Source organism: Xenopus laevis, chromosome 8S (genome assembly GCF_017654675.1).
Source record: "Xenopus laevis strain J_2021 chromosome 8S, Xenopus_laevis_v10.1, whole genome shotgun sequence".
NCBI lineage: Eukaryota > Metazoa > Chordata > Amphibia > Anura > Pipidae > Xenopus > Xenopus laevis.
Genome location: NC_054386.1, coordinates 73,617,902 through 73,642,076, shown reverse-complemented (window position 1 = coordinate 73,642,076; position 24,175 = coordinate 73,617,902). Strand labels below are relative to the sequence as shown.

At 38.8% G+C, this 24,175-nt stretch overlaps 1 protein-coding gene and 3 non-coding genes across 4 annotated transcripts in view; 3 read left to right on the top strand and 1 right to left on the bottom strand.

Moving 5' to 3' along the window:
- sytl4.S (synaptotagmin like 4 S homeolog) overlaps window positions 1-19,042 on the top strand; it is a 31,585-nt gene extending 12,543 nt beyond the window's left edge. Inside the window, exons 3-17 of the mRNA XM_018233071.2 lie at window positions 858-1,073; window positions 2,134-2,243; window positions 3,284-3,395; window positions 3,941-4,045; window positions 4,506-4,635; window positions 4,715-4,805; window positions 4,958-5,061; window positions 8,300-8,386; window positions 9,115-9,293; window positions 9,968-10,070; window positions 10,410-10,571; window positions 11,134-11,239; window positions 14,210-14,309; window positions 14,658-14,866; window positions 17,645-19,042. Coding sequence (XP_018088560.1) covers window positions 858-1,073; window positions 2,134-2,243; window positions 3,284-3,395; window positions 3,941-4,045; window positions 4,506-4,635; window positions 4,715-4,805; window positions 4,958-5,061; window positions 8,300-8,386; window positions 9,115-9,293; window positions 9,968-10,070; window positions 10,410-10,571; window positions 11,134-11,239; window positions 14,210-14,309; window positions 14,658-14,866; window positions 17,645-17,784 — 1,954 coding nt within the window. The 3' untranslated portion in view covers window positions 17,785-19,042. The remainder of the gene's footprint in view (window positions 1-857; window positions 1,074-2,133; window positions 2,244-3,283; window positions 3,396-3,940; window positions 4,046-4,505; window positions 4,636-4,714; window positions 4,806-4,957; window positions 5,062-8,299; window positions 8,387-9,114; window positions 9,294-9,967; window positions 10,071-10,409; window positions 10,572-11,133; window positions 11,240-14,209; window positions 14,310-14,657; window positions 14,867-17,644) is intronic.
- Window positions 19,043-22,228: 3,186 nt separating this feature from the next.
- trnag-gcc lies at window positions 22,229-22,299 on the bottom strand. The gene has a single exon. It is a non-coding gene; the product is annotated as a tRNA-Gly (tRNA).
- Window positions 22,300-22,444: 145 nt separating this feature from the next.
- trnag-gcc lies at window positions 22,445-22,515 on the top strand. Its single transcript has one exon. It is a non-coding gene; the product is annotated as a tRNA-Gly (tRNA).
- A 1,218-nt stretch (window positions 22,516-23,733) lies between these two features.
- On the top strand, window positions 23,734-23,804 carry trnag-gcc. The gene has a single exon. It is a non-coding gene; the product is annotated as a tRNA-Gly (tRNA).
- The last annotated feature ends 371 nt before the right edge of the window (window positions 23,805-24,175 follow it).

Sequence of the window (24,175 nt, the reverse complement as noted above, 5' to 3'; positions counted from 1 at the left end):
AATCCTTCTTGCCCTCAAATGACAGCAGAGTTCCCCGATAACATGGAACACAAAAGTTAATATTGCCTTTGGCAAGTAGGTCCCGAATTCTTTCCTGCAAGGCACTGAAGTCTGTAAATGGCACTCAGTCGGTTAGTAAGCTGTCATTCGGTGCAGTGCTGGTTAAATCAAGTGCACAACACACAGAGGTGTGTAAATAAATGAGCTAATGCCAACTCACTGAGGACATGCATGTGTAGATCATTTCTGTGTTAATGACTTCTCTTGAGCACTTCCAGCTTACTAACTGAAGTCATGTATCTGTAATTTATAGAGGTTTTCCACCCATAATTTCTTCAATTCATTACATATTTTTGATGATGGTAAAGATGTTTTTAAATATGATTGCTAATGAAAACAATATTTGTCCTATTTCTTTGCTTCTCTGGTTTTGACACCTTAATTAATGTGGTCCAACTTTATAGTGTGTGTGTGTATATGTATATGTGTGTATGTATATATATATATATATATATATATATATATATATATATATATATATATATATATATATATATATATATATATATATATATATATATATATATATATATATACTAAAATTATTCTATTAACAACGTATATAGTAAAATTATTATATTATTAATGTATATAGTAAAATTATTATATTATTAATGTGTATATAGTAAAATTATTATATTATTAATGTATATAGTAAAATTATTATATTATTAATGTATATAGTAAAATTATTATATTATTAATGTATATAGTAATAGCTTAGAGTCATTATACACATTGCATCCATTAAATCCAGGTGGAGTTACATAAACTCTATATTTGCGAATTCCAAACAGGAGGCTGAGGAATGAACTTCTTGATATTCGAAGGAAAGGTGCTAAGAGAGGAAGTCAGCGTTACAGTGAACGGGCATGTGGTCGCTGCAAGAAAAATATGGGAAGACTTGCTCCCAAAGCCAATACTTGCCGAAGCTGCAATCATCTGGTGTGCAAAGAATGCCGAATGGAAAGTACTGGAGGTGGCTGGAAGTGCAATGTGTGCAGCAAGGAAGCGTGAGTTCAAGTCATTAGGCATTCACATTTCATGTACCTTTTGGATGCTCAAAGAAGTGTTTTCTATTTAAAAGTCCAGGAGTTCAATATTAGAAACACGTTTTACTTCTAAAGGCTTTGTGTTTTGACTATAGTAAGGATCTAATAACACTGTAATACATAGGTCTAGCAGGTATTAAAGTTAAGAATGGGTCCTCTTGCCTGAAGGTACTAAGTAAAAATTCACATGGCACTGTGTATTATCCACAATACCTGACATACTGTATCTGCATATTACAAGTAGCATGCAGAAATGGAACTATGATTGCCGGGGCCTGGGTAGAGGTATAACAGCCCCCCTAAGGGGGTGAAGGCCTGGGTGCGATTGCACACCATGCACCCCCGGTAGTTCAGCCTCTGGTAGAACTAGATAATGCAGCATTTTATACATGACACTAGAACTAGTTCTGAATATTATATAGTGAATAAAGTACTCCCTATTGCAAAATATAAGGATATAATATAAGTCACCAAGGAGTTCCATGTCCATGGGCCGAGTCCTTTTATACAGGTCATGGAACTCCGAGATTACTTCTAATATCCTCAAATTTTCCAACAAGAGGTACTTTTATTTGTTATAACAAACTAAACAAACGGACGGCACTTCTGGACAAGGTTTTACTGGCAGGTTGCTGTACAATGCCCAATACTTAGGCATTGTACAGCAGCCTGCCAATAAAAGCTTGTCCAGAAGTGCCGTCCATTCGTTTAGTTTGTTACATGCCACAGCGGGGACACTGAGGACTGAACACCTGGCCTGGGGGAATAGCGAAGAGCTGGATCGGTCTCCCTTCGGTTTTCTCATTTATTTATTATACTACACATGTTTTAGAGAGTCGTGACAAAAATGACATCACTACTCACCGTTTATAACTGATGACATCACTAGTCACCGTTTATAAGGATATAATTTACAAGATATTCATGGCTTTTGTGTATTATATATGCCTCCAGTTTTAGGTATCTATGTTACACAGCTGAATAAATAATAAATAACTATTTGTAACCTTTTGTTTTATAGTGACCTTAAGAAAACAACAGGTGACTGGTTCTTTGACCAAAAGGTGAACCGCTTTGCTAACCGACTTGGGCGTGAAATGGTGAGGATGTCCTTACGGCAAAAGCCTCCAGGTATGAAACACACAACAGTCACAACAGTATGGGACTGCCATACTACTTGAAATACTAGAGGTGGTTTTCAAAAATAAATTCCTTTCTGTGTATAATATAATTATACACGGTGTGCATAATAACTTGTGGTAGGGCTGTTGGCAATAGAGCTGTTATATTTGTGATTGCAGAATCATTATGCATTGAAAGTATGTTCTGTGCTTTGTCCCACCTGTGGCTCTATTCCTTCTCCCCTTAGGACAAGGTCACACGTGGAGTTTTGAGCGTAAACACGCCAATGAAACCACACATGCATGATATGTGTTTTTCAGCCTGTAGTTTTCTTTTCCCAAGATGCATATCTGTTTTTTCTCATTCCCCACAATTCCTCTCAGAAGAATTTTTGCTAAAAAAAGCCAAGTGGAAAACAATTTACATGCAGAATGTAGCCATACTGCTTGCCAATACGCAACATAGTTACAATGTACGTATATGCGAAATCCATCTCATGAGAGTTTGGCCGCCATGTTAAAAATACGCAGCATGTTTCAGCAATGTTTATTTCCAAAACCTGCAAAACCCATAGCGTTCAATTATATGGTGTTTCCTTGGCATATTGGCATTTCTGCTAAAAAATGTAAATACTGGTGTCTTGTGACGGATGTTGGATCACAAGCGCCTCGTGGGAATTGCTATAGTGTGTATTCCATCATTTTCAATTGGGCTTCATGTTGTGCGTATTTATGTTCAGTTGTACATTTTTAAAAACGCAATGTAAAAACGCCCATGTGACCTTGCCCTTATCCTCCTGTGTATACCACCAGTCTGATCTGCTGTGAAGCTGTACTTGTGCAGTAGGCACAGATTGTGAGCTTACAGAGTAAGGCCCACTACTTACTTTATGACCAAAAGCCATATAATAAGTATAAAGAATCACTGTTGTATTGATGTATGTCAAAATTACTTTGCAGAGTATTAAACACACTTGTGTTGAGTGTTCCAGAACCTAAAGCAGTTGCTTTTTATCATTCATCATTACTTTTATTGTTCCTGTTTTTCAGCAAACAAAAGGGAAACAACTGCTCAAGCCCTCCTAGAATATTCCCAGCATCTCAATGAGCCAAAAACAAAGCAAGGACAGAGAAGTCCTCAACAACAACAGAGGAGTTCTGGGTAATTTAATGTGTTTTCTAGTGTGAACATCTAGAAAGTGATTTGAAACCTATGTTAAAAATCAAATGGTTGCTTGTGCATTACAAAACATACTGAATGAAGAATGGAAAGGTACCTGATAATTTTTTTTTTTAAAACAATCTGTGCCTTTCTGTTGGGTCATTGTCCCAAAGCAAAAATGAGCTTGATGTTAATCATATGGAGACCCTGGCTCCCAACATGCCCAAAAATCATCATAGATCACTTTGCATAGTGCAATAATCTGATCAAGATATGGTAGTATATGGATAGTACAAATGGAAAGTGTTGAGTATCGCTACCCTTAGAAGCTAAAGAAGGTTGGGGAGGGGGGGGGGTTGTGGAATCAAGAACTCTAAACAGAATATTAGCTGCAAACTCTTGCACATCAACTGTACAGTACTTAAGAGTGACAGGAAGCAGCATGCTATATGCAGTTATTTTCTCCAGTTAAATGTGATGTGTGTATGGTCATATTTCTCATTTTGCTTTATTTCGATTCCTTCATCTTGCAACATTATGAGCAGCTCCCCAGATCTCAGGGACCAGAAAAGTGACACTGAATCTACAGAACAAATGAGCCTTAGCAGCTACAAAACTGATTCCAAGAGAAGCTCTCCATCACTTTCAAGGTTCAAAATTGTTTATTTTTGCTTAATTACTATTGCTATTATATAATACTCGTACCCTGTAAATGATATATTATGAATGGTGCTTCATGCCGCCACTGATGTTATACGTATATAAGCTGAAGGCTTTGAGCATTTATACAGTCATTGAACTTCTCAGTGACTTAATATCCTGATATTTTACAATAGGAGGTGCATTATTCACTATATCTTTTTTTTTTTGTCATTAATTACTTTTGTTTATTTACAATGTATGCTTGGAGTATATGCACCAAACATACAAATACTGACATAAAGAGGGGGTAAAGAAAACCTTGCTCAGTTGAGATTACAAGAAGGGTATGACATACAAGATTCTTAAAATATTAAAATTCAGTACTTCACCCCCCACCCTTTCATGGAGAGAAAGAACTGTGTAACAAAGCAAGTATAGAATTGATTTTTCATACTATGTATTTTTCAGGAGGAATTCTTTGGAAAAGGCCACTACCCTGCCAAATCCAAAAAGAACACAGGGACCTACAGGGGCTAATGCTGCCACCCTCACAGTGCCCGTTAGGTCAAGGCATCGCCAGCAGTCTGACTCTGAGGGAGTAAGTCTACATATCATCATATTGGTCTTTTTGCTTTGAGTGTCAGTGTTTAACAGGTTCTTCTTTTCACATAATTTAGGAGGCCCTTCTGGGGAATCGAAGTGCAGGATCTGCTGATGAAAGTGATACCCTATTTAAAAAGAACCCACGAAGAGTCTTAAAACCTGCAGGTAATAGGACTAGACAGTGCCAAGCAGTTTAATGTATATCAGCTGATATACATATTGTAACAGTTGAGATACATATTAAATTTGCATATATATGTGAAAAAGAAATGGTTCAGTTTTTCAGTATTAAATAACTGTGATAACTATAATTTCAGATTACAGTAAATCTGTCCTTGATCTACGGCCAGAGGAAGCCACTCCGGAAGGAAATGCACTAGGAGATAGAAGCAAATCTGTTCCACGCCTTAATATAGAAATGGTTTGCAAGACATTTCATTGTACTTACTTGTACTGTATTACTGGTAATAAAAGAAACCTAGGTAGTGGATATTGTTTCATCTGTATGAGCTTCTGTTGTTTTGTGATTACAGGTATGCAATCTGTTATCCTATGCTTGCAACATGAGGTTTTCAAGATAATTTTTTGGTTTGCCATACTGTAACAACAAACCCAATACTGGTGTTTTTGCCCTCCCCCATTTGGATTTATGTAGGTTAGCTACCATCAAGTACAAGATACTGTTTTTTTTTAATATAATTATTTGCTGTATGGGAGAGTAATTCGGAGCATTCTGGATGCCAGCGTTCATACTTGTTTTTACAGTTTTAATTAAAATTTTGTCATTGTTTAATAGTAAACAGTGGGTAAGAAATGAAAAAGGATAGGGAGAAATAGGAGATTGGAAGGGGAGAAATAGGAGATTGGATAGGGAAAAATAGCAGATTGGACAAGGAAAAATAGTAGATTGGATAGGGAAAACAGCAGATTGGATAGGGAAAAACAGCAGATTGGATAGGGAAAAACAGCAGATTGGATAGGGAAAAACAGCAGATTGGATAGGGGAAAAACAGCAGATTGGATAGGGAAAAAATAGCAGATTGGATAGGGAAAAACAGCAGATTGGATAGGGAAAAACAGCAGATTGGATAGGGAAAAACAGCAGATTGGATAGGGAAAAACAGCAGATTGGATAGGGAAAAACAGCAGATTGGATAGGGAAAACAGCAGATTGGATAGGGAAAAACAGCAGATTGGATAGGGAAAAACAGCAGATTGGATAGGGAAAAACAGCAGATTGGATAGGGAAAAACAGCAGATTGGATAGGGAAAAACAGCAGATTGGATAGGGAAAAACAGCAGATTGGATAGGGAAAAACAGCAGATTGGATAGGGAAAAATAGGAGATTGTGTATGGAGGAAATCCGCAGCAGAGTTATCCTGAAGAGGTAGCTAGAGATTGCAGCCAGGGGCCCCATATTTTGTTGCATTTCTTCTGGCAGCCTAGTTTGTTTGTCCAGTTGTGAAGTTATGGATGTGTCAATCCAGTGTAGATTTTTTTTTTTTGCATAGTAAAAAAAATAGTCCCATGAGAGATTTAGTGGTTGTTCTGGGGAACAAGGAGTCAACAAGACCCAAGACAACCAGCAAGGTTAAGGACCTGTTTGTGAAATGTGTTACTTGTCTCCAAAAGTATATGTCACAGGACAGTCCCATATCATGTGTAGGAGTTTTGTACCTAGGGCAAGCAGACGTTTCTGTTCTACCAAATTGAAATTTGTGTTGTAGGGTATGTTTGGTATATTATTTTGAATGAATTTTTCCCTAGCACTAATGAGAGGTTGATGTAGATAATCTATCATTTTCTTCTCAGTTATCTTGGACCCCACTTGTTTGCCATTTCTACTTAACCCAAATTCTGGGATTATATTGATTAATGATTAGCATTTAGTATGAGTTTGAAAAGAATGTATCTTTACCAGTAGAACTGCTAAGTATTTCTAAATCAGCGGTCCCTAACCAGTGGCTCATGAGCAACATGTTGTTCACCAACCCCATGGATGTTGCTCTCAGTGACCTCAAAGCAGGTGCTTATTTTTGAATTTCTGGCTTGTAGGTAAGGTAAATTATGGTTGCAAAAAACAAATGTACTGCCAAAAAAGCCTCCTGTGAGCTGGCAGTCCAAATAGGGGCTTCCAAATAGCCAATTGCTACCCTCCCTTAGCACCTCAAGGAAACTTTTTGCTCGCCAACTCTTATATTTGAGTGTAGATAACAGGCAAAATAGGTTGGGGCCCCTGTTCTAAATCCTTATGTTGAAAATATGTTATTTGGGAATTGATTGGCAATATACGATGGAGCTGGAGGTACTTAAACAATGACAAGTTGGACAGAAAAGGACTCTCCTAATTTGGACAAGGGAACTCAAGGCATTGATTATCACAACATGATGAACCCACATTAGGGCACATGTATCTGTAAGCCTTTACAAATTAGGGAGATTACTAGATTGTCTTTATTAGTAATTCTATATAGTAATTCTATATAAGGTATCCCTTGTATAGTAGTGTCTAGTGCTGTAATAAATAAAAACAAAAATATAGCCTTTATATGCCTTTCCTAGGTCTGTATAATGCATGCTGCATACTTTATATCGAACCAAGTAGAGAGATTCTAACAGTGAGGCAGGGTTTTCTGTATCAAAGACTCTTCCAAATAGAAATGTCATAGGTGGGTAGAACCAAACCCAAGAATTCTGTTGAAGCATTCAGAGTAGATAGAGGTATTGTTGGGCTTTCCACTGCCCCAGACAAGGGTCTTTTTGGGAATAATAATTACAAGATGTTTTGTTTAGGATTTACAACAGTTTAGGAAGTTCTATTTTGCAGATTTTTATTCTGCCTATTCAATTAAGAGGCAATTTAGTTCAGTGTAGGAGTGCATCTGAAACTTCAGATCTAGTGGGACAATATTAGGGGTAATAAAAAAAAAAATCTTGTGAATGTTATTTATTTTAATACCTAAATATTTAAGTGAGATCTCTGTTTTAATCTCCATTCAATGGGAAGGATTTTTCCCTATTTACCTGAAGCCCTGAAGGGTTTCAAATCTGTTTATCTGAAATGGCCACATTTATCATGCCAAATAGAGGATTATTACGTGTCAAAGTTGTTGCACTTTTATGAATAAGTAATGATCTTGCGGTTTCTGTATGAAATGCCATTGTCTGATTGGTCACAGCCTTCTGTAATTCCTCCCCCTGCTCGGTACACAGTGAGGGGTCCGCACTCCAATCTTGATTTTATAAAACAAAATACAAAAAAGCTATCGATAGAATGTGGCTGTTCCAAATGGGGACCAAGCCCCTGTGTGTTTATTTAGTGCAACAATGTGTTGTTTCAAGGAATGCCCCTTTGTCTGAAGGGGTGTGAAAACATTGAATTGAAACATTCAATTGTTTTACTAATATTAATGGGGTCCTGGTCACTTGAAAAGGATGAAAATGGAGCTCTACAAATAGAACTAAATGAGATATACTTTAATGTTATGTACTAAGCAAAGTTCAGCAGGAAAGTTCTAGGGTTTAGTTAAAGCTAGATAACATGCACTCTTATGTAGTTCCAAGTGCTTCTAACTTTTTTTTTTTTAAAATGCCCTTAAATTTTTGCTTAATTGCTGTTACCCTGATTCCTATTTTTCCTTTTGTCCATTACTTTTAGGAAGAGCAAGATGAGGATATTGACAACTTAGTGGAGATTCATCGCTTGTCAGCAGGCAGAAGCAGTTTACGTAGTGGGGCTTCCACGGTAAGTTTGCTGGCTTACGTTTTTGCTGCATTCTCTCTATCACTTAAATATGATGGGGTACTTTGCACGGTTTCCCTTTCTTCTTTTGAATTATTAAGTTAAAAGTGCAAAATGAATTCGATTTTTTCATCAGTACATATAGATACTAACAAAATACAAAGCTGCAATGTGATACGATTCGGTTACTGTGCCATATCTTTTTAGGAATGTGAAATAAGAGGGTTGCTCAAAATGAAAAAATTCATGTGTACATGTGGAGTTGTGTCCCCTCAAGGAATAAACCAGGAACAATTGAGTTTTAGAAATCTCACTAAAAAGAACAAGATATATCCCTTTTAGTCTTTATCCTTACGCAATCCCCATTGTATAATAACCAGTTTTCTGTGAACTTCAATTCCTGTCCCATCTATACCAGTAAAAGGAGAAAAAACAGAATACAAAATAAAAAAAGCTCCTTTTTTTTTTTTTTAATTTTCAATCTTTAAAACATATAGTTAATGATTGTATGCTCAGGTTTCTGGAGAAAAAGTAAATTTTTACAATATGTTATGCATTGATCTTATATTTATGCTAAGCACGGAACTTTTGTCACCTTATGCTGTGACTGATTGTCTTGATTCAGACAACTATGTATGCACAAAATATTTTAAATGATGTAGCCTGTGACTATCTTTAAATTCTTTTCCCCCGAATCTTCTGTGCTCATAGGTGAGTTATTTTTCTTTCAGGGCACTCTGGGTAGCATGATGAGCATCTACAGTGAGGCTGGAGATTTTGGCAATGTGATCATAACAGGAGAAATTATATTTTCAATTAATTATGATGCCAAAGTACAGATTTTGAATGTTCATGTGAAGGAATGTCGGAATCTCGCCTATGGAGATGAGCTAAAGATGAGATCAAATCCGTAAGTTCATTTGACCAAATGTCTTTAAAGGAGAAGGAAAGGTTAAAACTAAGTAAGCCTTATCAGAAAGGTCCATCTAAATACACCAGTAAACCCCCAAAGTAATGCTGGGGGTTTACTTCTATTGTGTACTCATGGGCTTCTGTAGCAGACTTCATCTTAAACCTCATTGCCCTGGGCAAGAGCATGCTCAGTTTGCTCCTCTTCCCCCCCCCCCTTCTCTACTGTAATCTGAGCCCAGAGCAGGGAGAGACTCAGGCAGGAAGTGATGTCACACCACATTAATACTGCAGCTCCTATCCTAAACAAACAGAGAGTTTCTAGAGCTTTTTACTCAGGTATGGTAACACATTCTACAGAATAAATATAGTATTCTAGCTTGCACTATTGCAGCTAATCTATTGGCAATAAAATGCCTCCGTAGCTTTCCTTCTCCTTTAAATGGAGCACTCCGCTATATACTGAGGGAACGAAGGAACTTGAGAGGCTGATATTGCATTAAAAAAAAACTTGGCATACATACTGTACATGCATTTTCCCAAGGTAGTCTTTTGTAGTTCAGGGCCATTCCTATATACCTATATCCATAATGCTTTTTAAATCCTGATACATTGATATTGATAACATAAAACAATTGTAGCAGTACTCAGAAGGATTTGATATCTTTACTGTAGGTATGTTAAGTCTTACCTTTTGCCTGACCAATCTCGTCAAGGGAAACGTAAAACTACAATCAAACGTGACACCACAAATCCAATGTACAATGAAGTTTTAAAGGTAAGTGATACCGTAAAAGAACATTTGATTCTTTGCAAAATAAAAGCTTCTGAGTAATGAAACTGCCTTTGCAGAATAAAAGAATCACAGGCTCAATAGATTTGGGACTGGCACTCCATCCAACTCCATGATAGCCCCACTCCTGTATGTGGCAGCACCAGGCTTCACATAACAAGAAATCTTAGAATTTCATACGTGATCTAAAGTGCATGGAGCATTGTACAGCCTTCTCCAAGGCCACTGCTCTGTATCAATAATATTTATTGCATTATAAATTTGACATGCTATATCAAGGGTAGAAGATAATAAAATATTAATCTTGTGTTTTCTTTGCCATAGTATATAGTTCCAGAATCTATGCTAAATATGAGATCCCTTGAGCTGTCTGTCTGGCATTATGATCGATTTGGCAGAAACACATTTCTAGGGCAGGTGGATCTTCCACTGGATTCCTGGAACTTTGACAACTTGACAGAAGAGTGTCTTCCTTTGCATGGAAAGGTAATATTAGAGCATTTCAATCATATAGAAAACATAAACATCTTTAAATAAGCTCTGATAGCTTAATTATTGAACTGCTAGAAAACTAAAACTAAAATAAAATCTCAACATTTTTACAAATTGTATTTTTAAAATCATCTGTAGCTTTTTGCACAATATGGCAAAAGGAAAACTCTCCTTATTGCTCAAACAGATGAGCTATCATTGTATTGTCTATAGAACAACTGGAGTTTCTTGGGTAGTATATCCTTGTTCTTACAGAGCATAAGCCACCACCTTTAATTCAGGCCAAACCAACTGGAAGTCCAGAGATCAGACGTGGCCCTCCAAGGATTTTATTTAATGTTCCCAGCATCCCCAAAACATCTATGCTTCTTTGTTTGACATCATTATAATCTGATCCATAAATATATAGCATATTGAATAATGAACTGATTGCATGAAAGATGATTAGCATCACCAATATAAATATTTGTTATTTAAAAGCTGGTGGTCAAGTTGTTGTTTTTTGCCACTAATGTGTTCGCTATTCAGAAGTGAAATTCTTACCTCTTTTATTTAGGGAAACACGGATAGTGGAGCTGGCTTTTATAACTCCAAAGGGGATCTGGTGGTTTCTCTGAAGTACGTTCCACCTACCAAGCCCTCTGGCAGCGAGAGGCGGAAAAGTGAGTTGAACAATGTTGTGTACATCTAGTGATCATTTCTTATAGGTCATTCTCAATGCGCTTTAAAGAGATGCTGCTATCACAAAAGGAGCCCCTTTTCAGTGGCAAACAAAGAAAAGCACCAAGCATCCTCACAAAATAATGTTTTCAGTGAATGTGGGGGTGCGGTGCACCCAGTCCTTCCTCATTTTCCCCACCCTCATCTTTGCTGAAGTTAAACTGGCAGAAGGAGCCGAGGCAGGTGGCTTCCATACTGTTCCCCCATGGGAAACCAGAACTGCAGGGTCTGTTGTCCTCCTTCCTAGCCGCTTCTGCTGCATTCATTTTGCTGCCCACTACAAATGGAACATAACACAATCCACAACGATAAAGCTAAGTGAGGTGCGCTATGTTAGAATGTCAAACACTCACAGGCGGTTCATGGAATATCTGGCAGTTTAGAAACCGTGATCGCTTCAGTGTCCTGTCGGAGTTGATCTCATCTGCTGTGTACTTAGCGGGGAAAATCTCAGGATAGTGCAGAACAGTCGGCTAGCGTATAAGGGAGGACAGAAGGGTTTAGGCTTACCGGACGAAGGTAGTCAAACGCAGTTTAACCCTCTGATGGTAGTGGTCCGATGGTGCGGTCCTCCTGGGTTAAGGTGGCCATACATTGAGAGATCCGCTCATTTGACGATGTCGCTAAACGAGTGGATCTCCCTCCGATATGCCCACCTTGAGGTGGGCAATATCGGGCTGATCCGATCGTGGGCCCTAGGGCCCAACGATTGGATCCTAACGATGCCCAAATGGGCGGTCGGATCGCGGGACCACATCAACGAATAGATGCGGCCGCGATCTGACGGGATTTTCTGTCCCATCCGATCGAGATCTGGCCGACTTTCGGCCAGATCTCGATCGGTGAAGCCCGTCAGGGGACCCCATACACGGGCCAATAAGCTGCCGACACGGTCTGTCGGCAGCTTTTATCGGCCCGTGTATGGCCACCTTTAGTTAGCCGGTCGGATTCCCAATCTGAAAGAGTGCTTTGAATTAAGGTGGCCATAGACTTAAAGATCCGCTTGTTTGGCGACATCGCCAAACGAGCGGATCTTTCCCCGATATGCCACTAAACTGCGTGGCTATATCGGGGGTAATTCGAGCGTTCGGCCGTATGGCCGAACGATCAAATTACGATGCACCAAGCGGCTCTGACGGGTCGGTCGGGTAAAAATCCAACCTTCCCGATCGATATCGTGGCCAGATATCGATCGGGAAGACCCGTCGGAAGCCCCCATACACGGGCAGATAAGCTGTCAAATCGGTCCAAACGACCGATATCGGCAGCTTTATCTGCCCGTGTATGGCTACCATTAGTGACAGCCAGGCGGCTGTCACTAACTGTTTAGTTATTCAAAGCACTCTTTCAGATCGCGGTACACAGTAGATGAGATCAACTCCGACAGGACACTGAAGCGATCACGGTTTCTAAACTGCCAGATATTCCATGAACCGCCTGTGAGTGTTTGACATTCTAACATAGCGCACCTAACTTAGCTTTACGATTATTTATATGTGGATAAGTGGATCCACATTTTTTTGGTGCAGCTTCAATCCCCCTTTCCCAGCAAGTGTGGACTTTTATACCCTTCTTCCTAATCCACAATGATAGTTGTGCCACTACCCTTTTTTATTATTCCTTTTTACTTTTTCAGTTTTTATTGAACGATTTTCTGTCAGACCACTGAGCATAAATATTGTAAAATTTGTAAATTTAAGCTCTGGGGTGTGTTTTGCCTTAACTGAAACTCTCATAAGCTGCATTAGGTAAAGATTTCATGCAATAATATCATGTCTTTATTCTTGTTTTTTGTAAAATTAAAAATTTTACCTGCCTTATTATTAAGTGCTTTAGGTGAGGCTGCCAACTTTATAAGCTGCTAAAATTTAATACATTAGCTGTTATTTTTCTTAGTAGTAGCAGAGATATTGCAGAAATTTTTGGTATTTGTATGGTGGCCCACTGTTACGTTGATCAGTTAAGTTACAAAATTTCACCTACTGGTGTCCCATGTCCGACACTCCATGTCCATGGTGCACTGGCAGATGAGGCAATATACTTGCATCATAGCCCTCCCAGATGGCACAACTCCACCTAGGGTTGCCACCTTGCTGTTGCTGGTATTACAAATTTACCAGCAATATACTCCCTAGTTGTTCCGTTTTATATCCAACCTTGTTCCCTCTCTCTGCTCCTCTTCGATGTACCCTAACCCTGCCTATTTGCCAAATAAGGATTTGATTTGGCTCTGCCCCTTAAATTATATGCCCCATCCCCTCTTGGTCACACCCTCACCCTTTATGTCACTGGCCAGTTCAGCCAAGAAGAAAAGGTACCAACCCTATGCCGGCCCCTGATGTCACCCACCCTGCACAGTGCCTGGACTTCCTACTTCTTAAGATGGAAACCCTAAATGAGGGTCAGCCCCTCTGGCTCCTGCAAATGGCTGAAATGAGCCCTAATCTGTTTATGGATCTAAACATCTTCTAAGGAATAAAAAAAAAATGAGGATAAAAAGCTGCTCTGCTCTGCATGGAGCAATTGCATGTAACATGATTTGCAGCTACTTTCAATTAATGTTTTCTTATTAACACATTCCTATACAATAATATTAATATGACTAATAATATTATGTCATCATCCCTAAAACTAAAATCAAGCCATTTTTATTTTCTACAAACCCTTGTTAATGTTCTCCGAGACCAGTATGGGATCTCATGCATTCAAATGGTGGCCAATAAAAGCTACTGACGAAGTTGGCAATTTATTGGCCAGTGTATGTTATCAATTGATTGCATATCTAAAGTGCACCTCTTAATAATCATGCAGTTTTGTAAAGGCCACAATTACCGCTTGATTGAACTGACCATAGCTTGTGACTCCTTTATTTGAGTTTTCTAAAAAAAACAACAACTTATTTTTGAAACTAGAAAAAGTAGATGAAGGGGGAGAACTTCAAGTCTGGATTAAAGAAGCTAAAAACCTAACCGCTGTTAAGCCAGGAGGGACATCTGACAGCTTTGTTAAAGGGTAAGTAGCCTACCAAATTATTACTATTATATGGAGAGGCATAGTGCAGTATGAAGTTTCATTGCAAAATTCTATTGTAGCTGATAATAATATAAACCAAAGGCAAGCAATAGGTAACAAATAGCCAACAAAGGTATTTTCTTTAAAGCAAATTCTGTCCAACCAGTTCTTTGTAATGGGCAGATTAATTGCAATACTAAATGCTCAAGGACTGGATTTAAAAAAAAAAAAAATCCTTTGGGCAGGCTTGGGGACAGTAAACATGTTTTGGAAAACCACATCTGATCTACATTACCCTGCTTTAATTAAATAAAATAATGTCACAGGCTTCCTTTCTGTTGCTCTCAGGTACCTGCTACCACTTAAGAACAAGAACACAAAGAGAAAGACCCCTGTTGTGAAAAAAGCCCTGAATCCACATTATAACCATACATTTGTGTATTCTGGTATAAAGCCTGAGGATCTTCAAAATGTTTGTCTGGAGCTGACTGTCTGGGACAGAGAGCCACTGTCTAGCAATGACTTCCTGGGAGGAGTGAGATTGGGTATTGGAAATGGTAAGTTTGCTACTTACTTGATCTTTTTTTTTTTTTTTTTTTTTTTTAAATAAAGTTTTATAGTCGTTACTCAAATGTAACCTGCACCAAAATACAATGCAGATTTATGCATTAGAGTTGGTAGGCACCATTGTGCACTCTTGTTCTGGACCTTGCTTCAACTAATACTCTAGTGGGCAGGTTCTTACAAAAGAGCATCCAAAGTGACGTGAGATGGCACCTGTGACTCTGCTGTGCTAAACTGCATTTTTATAGCAGGTTCAAAGATATGGACACTTTTGACAGTAAGAGGTGGTGTGGGGGCCAATAGAGGGGCCCTGGTGCTGGTGAGAGGGTATTGTTCTCCTTTTAAGTCTGATTTAGCAGCAGATTTATCAAAAGGTGAGTTATGAGCGTAATAAATAACACTCACCAATGTTCTAGTTATTTCTATGGGATTTTTAGAATTGTATGTACCAATGATTGAAAGTTAGAAATCACCATCTGATAAATATGGTTCTAAAAATCACACCACAGAGGAATGAATAGAATGTGGGTGAGTTTTTATTTATTACACTCTAAACTCACATTTTGATATATTTTACACTAAGGGGCAGATTTATTACTTAGTTCCTTTTTAAATACTGTGTTTAGTGCAGAAGAATTTAATCTTAAGTGGTCATGGGGATCCACTTTAAGGGTAAGGGCAAACCTGGCGATTCGGGAAGATTTAGTAGCCTGGTAACTAATCACCTCTTCTTTCGGGCGACTAATCTTCCCTAATGATTCCCCGTCTTTCGCCGGCTATAATGAAAAATCTGCTGCAGGCGATTATTGATTATAGCCGGCGGAAGACAGGGGAAAGCGTTCGGGGAGATTAGTCGCCCCAAAGAAGAGGCGATTAGTCGCCAGGTGTCTAAATCTCCCCGAATAGCCAGATGTGCCCTTACCCTAAACATAATGGTGACCCAACTTTGGGTTCCAACTAGGGTTGCCACCTTTTCTGGAAAAAAATACTGGCCTTCCTATATATTTATAATTTTTCCCTATTAATAACATTGGAATAAACCATAATTTTTACTGGCCGGTAAATTACCAGCTAGGTGGCAACCATAGTTCCAACACATAGGTTAAGAATCAGTGGTAGATCAGGCTCAGAAAAAGATGCAGAGAGGAGTAAAAGATGGGGGAGGAGGGAAAGAATGAAAGGGATTTGAAGAAGGAAAGAGTAATAATAAAAATTAAGAAAAAAAATATACTGAGTAGGACAATCTGAGCAGAAGAAGGAAGTGAAGTAGGTTTGGAATCTTAACAGGGGTACAAGAGTGGAGGAATCCTGCAACTATGCATAAGGTGCAGGTTGTTTATTAAATGTGTGTTATGAACATGGATCTTCCTTTCTTTTTGCTTATTGTTTTAAAACCCCAACATATTCTGCAGCACTGTACAATAAATGAATGTATTCACTAAGTATACAGATTGCATAAAAAGCAACCAATAACCTATAAAGGAGGTAGAGAGGACCTGCCCAAAATAGCTTATAATCTTTGTATCAATGGTGTCAGCACAAGCCCTATTCAATAAACTCTTGTTAAATACTGCCAGTTTTAATATTGGACATTTTCATATATGCGTATGTTTGTTACATAACTATCTCAGATGCTACAGGAACTTGTATGTGAACATTGGAATGCTTTTTCTAGCAGTAACTCTTGCCTGCAGGTTATTTGAAGTGTTTTTATCAAACAGCCCAAGGCCAAAACAGAAACCGCGTACATGTATCACAGAAATATCTCTGGTTGGCAATAGATTTGTTATGCAAGCTATTCCTTAAAATAAGCATGAGTACAGTTAATCTGTTTAATTTACTGGATATTTTGTATTGACTGATGTTTCTGTTGTTATACAAGTGTTCTATTATAAGCAGTTGGATGGTTGGTCTCTGGTGTTTCTACACCTACTGAAATATGCTGCTGGAGAAACTGCCACCTATGACATAAGCCATTGAGCACAGAGAGGGGAATGGTATAGGGTCAGTTTAAAAAACTGTATCAAGAAAAGACAAAAAAGACCAGTTGTGGACAGAAAGAGACAGAGAGAATAAATAGACTGGAATGGATATGCAGAGCTGTAGAAAAAGAAAAGTAGGCAAAAAGAGGAGATATGCAGTAAGGCAGCGAAAGCAGGGAAGAACCAAATTGATTTGTTGCAGTGGCATAACTAGAGTGTGTCGGCCCCCCTGCAAAAAAAATCTTTAGAGGGGCCCAGCGCACTGCGATTCTTATCCTCCCGCCCACTTGCCACCTTCGCCCACTCTCTGCCCCGTGCCGACTTGATCTCTGCTTCCCCGCCGGAGGTAAGAGAGCGGCTGGGGAAGGGGGGGTTTCTTGTTAGCTATAGAAGAAGCAAACTATGCTTCCTCTGTAGTTACCCCACTGGTTTGTTGTGCTCCATTGGGCCCCCTATTCTGTGCACCCCTTAGACGCAATGCCTGTTTCCTCTGTAGTTACGCCCCTGCAAGCAAACATTCTGAAATATTCATGAAAAAAAAACCTGAATGCAAACCCTGCTTACAAATATTGTATATTTTATCCTTTAAGGTAGGGCTGGATTACCATAATTTGCAGGAAACTACTGCGATTGGTCATGAAACATAAGATGCATGAATCCTTCAAAAGCTTTAGCGATAAGATGGGTCATTACAAGCTTTTTGTTGTTTCTATTTGTGTCCTATCCTTTGTGAGTTGAGCTAAATGAATCTATATTGGGGGATTATAGAAGCTTGTATTTTACTTCTAGGTATTTCCAATGGTGAGCATGTAGACTGGATGGACTCCACTGGGGAGGAGCTTAGCCTCTGGCAGAAAATGCGGCAATACCCAGGATCCTGGGCTGAAGGAACCTTGCAGCTCCGTTCCTCAATGGCCAATCAAAAATGAAAAAGCACTCAGCAGAGGGAGCGTACTCCATCTTCTCACAGATAACAAACAAAGCATTTTTATCACAGTGCTCTTTGCATTACAAAATGTGTAGCAATTTTTTAATCTGCTATTAATGTATATTTGTATTGATTTTTTTTAAATACATGTGGTGTAAAAGGTTTTCCCAGATCAAAAGGTTCTGGCCATAAGACATTTCTTGTTCTCAGAACCGAATATTACGAGTGGTGGTTCTGACCTGTAGCTGTATCTACCAAACCACCTATAGTATGCAAAGGTTTATGTTGAAACTTTATATGTATTTGTGGACATTTCATGTAGTAAAGAACATCTACCAGACACTATTTATACATGTTTTCAGATGAAAACTGCTGACTTGTGAAGAAAACACAGCTGTAAAGAAGTTCTTACCTATCACAGTGCACTTACACATCAAAATCCAGATTAAGTACTTTATAACCTATGGCTAAATTGGGCAAACAATACAGTAAGAGCTACACTGCTGCCTCTTTTTTACCTTTACTAAAATGTTCTTTTATGAGGACAAATTTGCCAATCTACCTCTTGTTTGCTAAACAAGACTATATCCCATTGGTTGGGCCTTCTCTGGACAAGACAGCACAGCTCCTAGATGACTTCCCTCACCTGTATGACTGTTATTGCATGTGTAGTGCCTTGAACCTTATGTAATCACCCTCTGTAGGAACTGTACAGCCAACACACAAACACAGATTTGTTCCTGATCCCTAGCAAACCAGTTTGTAGATTTATACATCATATCTATCGGGTCAGGCCAAGCAGATCATTAGACACCCCGGTCGGCTACCCCCACTGGGGCAGGAGGAGAGAGGAGGGAGTTGAAAGCAGCAGGGGAGCAAACCTGGACTAGGGGTGGGCAGAAGACTTTTGAACTGGTACCTGCCCAGCACCCACACATCGTTGTGCCTTTTCTGCCTAGCCCTAGTTTCAGCCCTGTTGTCTATCCAAGTATGTGGCAAAGTTGTATGCAGATATCCCAAAACTAAGTAATATTAATAACTAATAAAAATAATGGCAACTTGTTATAGCCATACAAGGGGAATTTTCTGTTGTGTTGGGATGTTTCTGTGATTGCTAATATTAATGTAAGCCTTTGTCTGTATATATATATATCTTTGTACATGATTGTTTTAAAAATAAATTATGGATCTATAAATTGGGTCAAACATTTTGTGAAAACCAACGAATACACCGATAAAATAAACAGATCTATTCTTGACTGCTTTTTGGGTTCTTCTAGATGTGCCTCTACAGCATGACATGATCTCTTCTTGTTATAAGGGCTCTATACAGTGCGCACATCTTGTTAGTACAAGAGTAGAGAAAGGCACTTTATACTTATTTACTGTTTTTGAAAAAAAGTAGCTTGATTATTTTTTCCCTACAGAGTAAACCAAAAATAGCCTGTGGCATGCCCAGAATTCTAACATTTGAACAATTAATAACGTTTTCAAAATTACAGGTATGGGACCTGTTATCCAGAATGCTGGGACTTCCTGGATAAAGGATCATTCTGTGATTATGATTGTCATACCTCATGTCTAGAAAATCATGTAAACATTTAAGAAACCCAACAAGGCTGCTTCTGCTTCCAATAAGGATTAATTATATCTTCGTTTGGATACTACTGTTTTATTATTACAGAGAATAAGAAAATTAAAAAAAATTGAATTTGTATAAAATGGAGTCTATGGGAGATGGCCTTTCATTAATTTGGGACATTCTGGATAATGGGTTTCTGGATAATGGCTCCCATACCTGTATATCAGATCAGGTGCAAAGTTTTATCTGGAATTTTAGGGACCAGTGATTTTACAGATTGTTTTGTTATCAGTATAAATAAATCGATAAAATGTGTGGAATCATAAGACTGTTTATTCAATATAAACGTGGCGGTTTCACAAATTTATTCGCCGGCGATGAATCGCAGGAATTCGCCGCGAATTCGCCCATCACTAATCAGCAGCCATAATTATTCAATGTACAGGGAGTCCTTGAGTTACATACACCTGACTTACATACAACTCACACTTACATACAGAAGCTATTGCAGTAATGTGCTGTGGTTTGCTTGACTTTTATTAGCATTTAGCTTTAATAAACCACCTGCCCCAAAGAGGGGCTTAAGGGGAGATATGATAACTATGTATAAATCATATAATAATCTCTCTAATGCTTTATTTACCAGTAGGTCTTTCCAGCTGGCACGAGGTCACCCATTCCGATTACAAGAAAAGAGGTTCCGCCTAAATATTCGGAAATGTTTTTTTACAGTGAGAGCTGTGAAGATGTGGAATGCTCTTTCTGAATCAGTTGTACAGGCTGATACATTAGATAGCTTTAAGAAGGGGTTGGATGGCTTTTTAGCAAGTGAGGGAATACAGGGTTATGGGAAATAGCTCATAGTACAAGTTGATCCAGGGACTGGCCATTTTGGAGTCAGGAAGGAATTTTTCCCCCTCTGGGGAAAATTGGAGAGGCTTCAAATGGGGTTGTATGCCTTCCTCTGGATCAACTGGCAGTTAGGCAGGTTAAAAAAAGTTAAAAGGTTGAACTTGATGGACGTGTGTCTTTTTTCAACCTAACTAACTGTACTGCAAAGGACAGAACAGTAAAAATAAATATGCACCGAAAGGTAATAATAAACACGATGTTAAGACAAGTATCTGTCTAAATTGCATTTAATAAATAAATGTATATGTTTGAACTTACATACAAATTCCACTTAAAGTGATACTGACACTAAAAATTGTATTTTCAAAATATTAATCTACATCAAAAAGTTACCTATAGGTCACATTTGATCTTACTGTGAGATAACACCATCAGCTGAATCTTTCACTTGTGGGTTCCCCCTGAATATTCTTGCTGTCATTTTCTCTGGTTCTGCTACTTTCATACGGGACACAGGGCACTGAATTTTAGGTGGGTCCAGATCTGGTGGAATACAACATGGTCATACATGATAGCTGTGTATATTTATTTTGTGTAAACGTAGCCGGATTAAAGGACCAAAGCATTCCTGCTTATAATTATCAGAGAATTGTGGTAACCAATCCACTTTTTTCTCTGCTTCTACCAATGGCAAACATCACAATGTATAATAACAAAACTATTGATTGTCTATAGCAGGTAAAAACTTATAGTATACATATTAAAATTAGTGATGGGCGAATTTATTCGCCAGGCGCGAATTCGCGGCGAATTTGCGCGATTCGCGTCCAGCGAATAAATTCGCGAAACGTCCGCGAAAATTCGCCGGCGTCAAAAACGGGCGCTGGCGTCGAAAAAACGGGCGCCGGCGTCAAAAACGAGACGCCGGCGCCGTTTCGCTAATTTTTCGCCATTTCGCGAATTTTTCGGCAAAGTGAAACGGCGCAAATTCGCCCATCACTAATTAAAATACGTATAAGCCTTTTCTCTGATTTGTTCCTGTTTTCCCCAATAACCTTTTTTTTTACATTTACTTCAACACAAGGTATTCAAGAAGCCAACCCATTTATTCTGACCAATATGGATTCAAAGCGTACAACGAGATCCTCTGCATACAAACTCCAAGATGGCTCAATCAAACTTTATGTTTAAAATCTTCAAAGCTTTATTAAAGAATTGTTAAAATCACAAAGGAAAATTTGGGCAGGGAGAAAGAGCGGCTTTACACATTTCGTGACAAATGCGAGTCACTTTATCAGAAGCCATGGTGCTCCCATATGTCTAGCCCCATATTAGATTTCTAAGTTAAATATGAAAAAAAAATTGTTTGCTCTTGTGAGAACCTGATTTCAGTGCATATTTCTGCTTGAGCATCATTATTAACTATGTTTTGAAAAAAAGATCAAAGTGTCAAGTCATCCAAGAGTCTCTGCCAATGACACACTGCGTTATTTGAATAGCAGGGTTGAGATCAGGGCAGAAAATGATTTTTTTGTCTGCATAAAGCTGTATGTAGCCAATGGATATGATGAGGTCACAAAGAGAAAGAATTTAAAGAGAGAACAGAGGAGGCTTATTCTTGGGGCACCCTAACAGAGCGATCAACAGATGATGAGGTATTGGCAGAAACTGTAACATAGAGGGAGAGAGTCTAACCATAATAAAATGATGATACAATATATTTGAAGATGTTTTAAAGTAACGGTTCAGTGTATAAAGGAAACTGAGTAAATAGCTATTCTGTGCAAAATAAAAAAAATGTTTAGTTCTCGAACAGTTAGCAAATTGGGACATAACTGGTCAGCCAATTTACTTTAGAATCTGACCTGTGTGAAAAGGATGAAATCAAACTAGCAGAACAGTTATGACCCTTCAAGTTGCTGCAAAGCAGGAGTTGGGCTCTGTTATGGGTTCAAGGAGCCAATGTCTTTTGAAAATTCTAAAAAATGTTGCGGGTAATATAAAGGAAAGTTGCATTGGCCGGGAATCGAACCCGGGCCTCCCGCGTGGCAGGCGAGAATTCTACCACTGAACCACCAATGCTTACATGTGAAAAGCTTTTAAAACTTTCCTTCACAAACTGTACAGCATAGGTTTCAAATTTCTGATGATGTGGCAGAGTAGTTTAGGTATGCAACAGCTGTGCACATCATCCAGACAGATGTTCGTAGAAAAATCAGACAGTGATGCATTGGTGGTTCAGTGGTAGAATTCTCGCCTGCCACGCGGGAGGCCCGGGTTCGATTCCCGGCCAATGCAACTTTCCTTTATATTACCAACAACATTTTAGTGGGATTGTTTTCTAAACAAAAGGCAATGGATATCAAGTTGGCCGAATGTAGACCACTTAAAATTAAAATTTGTGATTACAGCTGGTCATACATGATGAAATGTGGTTGTTTGCTGAGGTTGCCAAACCAGCAAATATGTGCCAACTTTGTCCAGCCACACATTGGCCATATCAGGTTTATCAAATTGTTGGCCTATCATACAGTGAAAACCCATCGGAAGAAGAATGCTTCAACATTGAAAGATTCAACCTCGTCTGAAAAATATCCAACTAATTTTCAGCCACATATGGATTGGGCATGCCATCCCAAGGACCCCATACATGGACGAACACACTGTCAACTTCTGAAGAGGCCAACTCAGTAGCTTTTATTGGCCTGTGTATAGCCAGTCTAAAGGTAACCATACCTCCAAAATATAGCAGCTCTCTATAAAGGTATCTAGGCCCACTGTCATTCGTCGCCCCATCCCCTCCATTTTATTCAATCAAATTGTCATCATTGGGATCAGAGCAATGGGGATAGGAGTACAGGAAATTTTAAAAACTATCATATGCCCAGTGTTTCTGAACCAATGTGGGTGTGGTTAGGTAGCATGCCACCCCCTAATGTCCTGCCACCCTAGGCCTGGGCCTTGGTGGCCTTTCCACAAATCCGGGCCTGGTCTCTACTATATTTAGTAGAGTGTACCATTTAATAACCCCAAACAGAAAAACTGGCATTATAAGTACTAAGGTTTGTGTATGTTCATACACAAACCAAGGGAACACATACAGTACATGCTAGGTTACATCAGTCAATGGATTGACAGAGCTCTGTCTTCTACTCCCACACTTCCTTTAATGGGACATAACTGTCAGCCAATTTGCTTTAGAATCTGACCTGTGTGCCAAGGATGAAAGAAACTAGAAGAATAGTTATGACCCTTCAAGTCGCTGCAAAGCAGGAGTTGGGCTCTTTTATGGGTTCAACAAGCCAATGTCTTTTGAAACTTTTAAAAATGTTGCATTGGCGAGAATTCTGCCACTGAACCACCAATGCTTATTTGTGAAAAGCTTTTAAAACTTTCCTTCACAAACTGTACAGCATAGGTTTCAAATTTCTGATGATGTGGCAGAGGAATAGTTTAGGTATGCAACAGCTGTGCACATCATCCAGACAGATGTTCTTATAAAAACTATACAGAGATGCATTGGTGGTTCAGTGGTAGAATTCTCGCCTGCCACGCGGGAGGCCCGGGTTCGATTCCCGGCCAATGCAACTTTATATTACCAACAACCGCCTTAATCTGTATTGTAATTATATTTTTTATATTTATGTGAATTGTATTTCTAATTATGCACTTATTGTTACTTTTTATTCCAATGACCCCTTATTTGTTATTACTAATTTGTTTTGCTGTACAGTGCTTTGCCCTCAAGGAGCGCTTTACAAATAAAAATATACATACAATATATCGAAAATACTTAACTATATGTGACTAGGGTTGCCACCCGGCCGGTATTTTTACCGGCCTAGCGGGTAAAACACCTGCCAAAGCTGGGGCCGGTATTACAAATTTACCGGCAATGTAGCAGCCGGTAAATTAGTAATACACCTACCAAAAGCCCATGGTATGCCCCCCAGTCTGG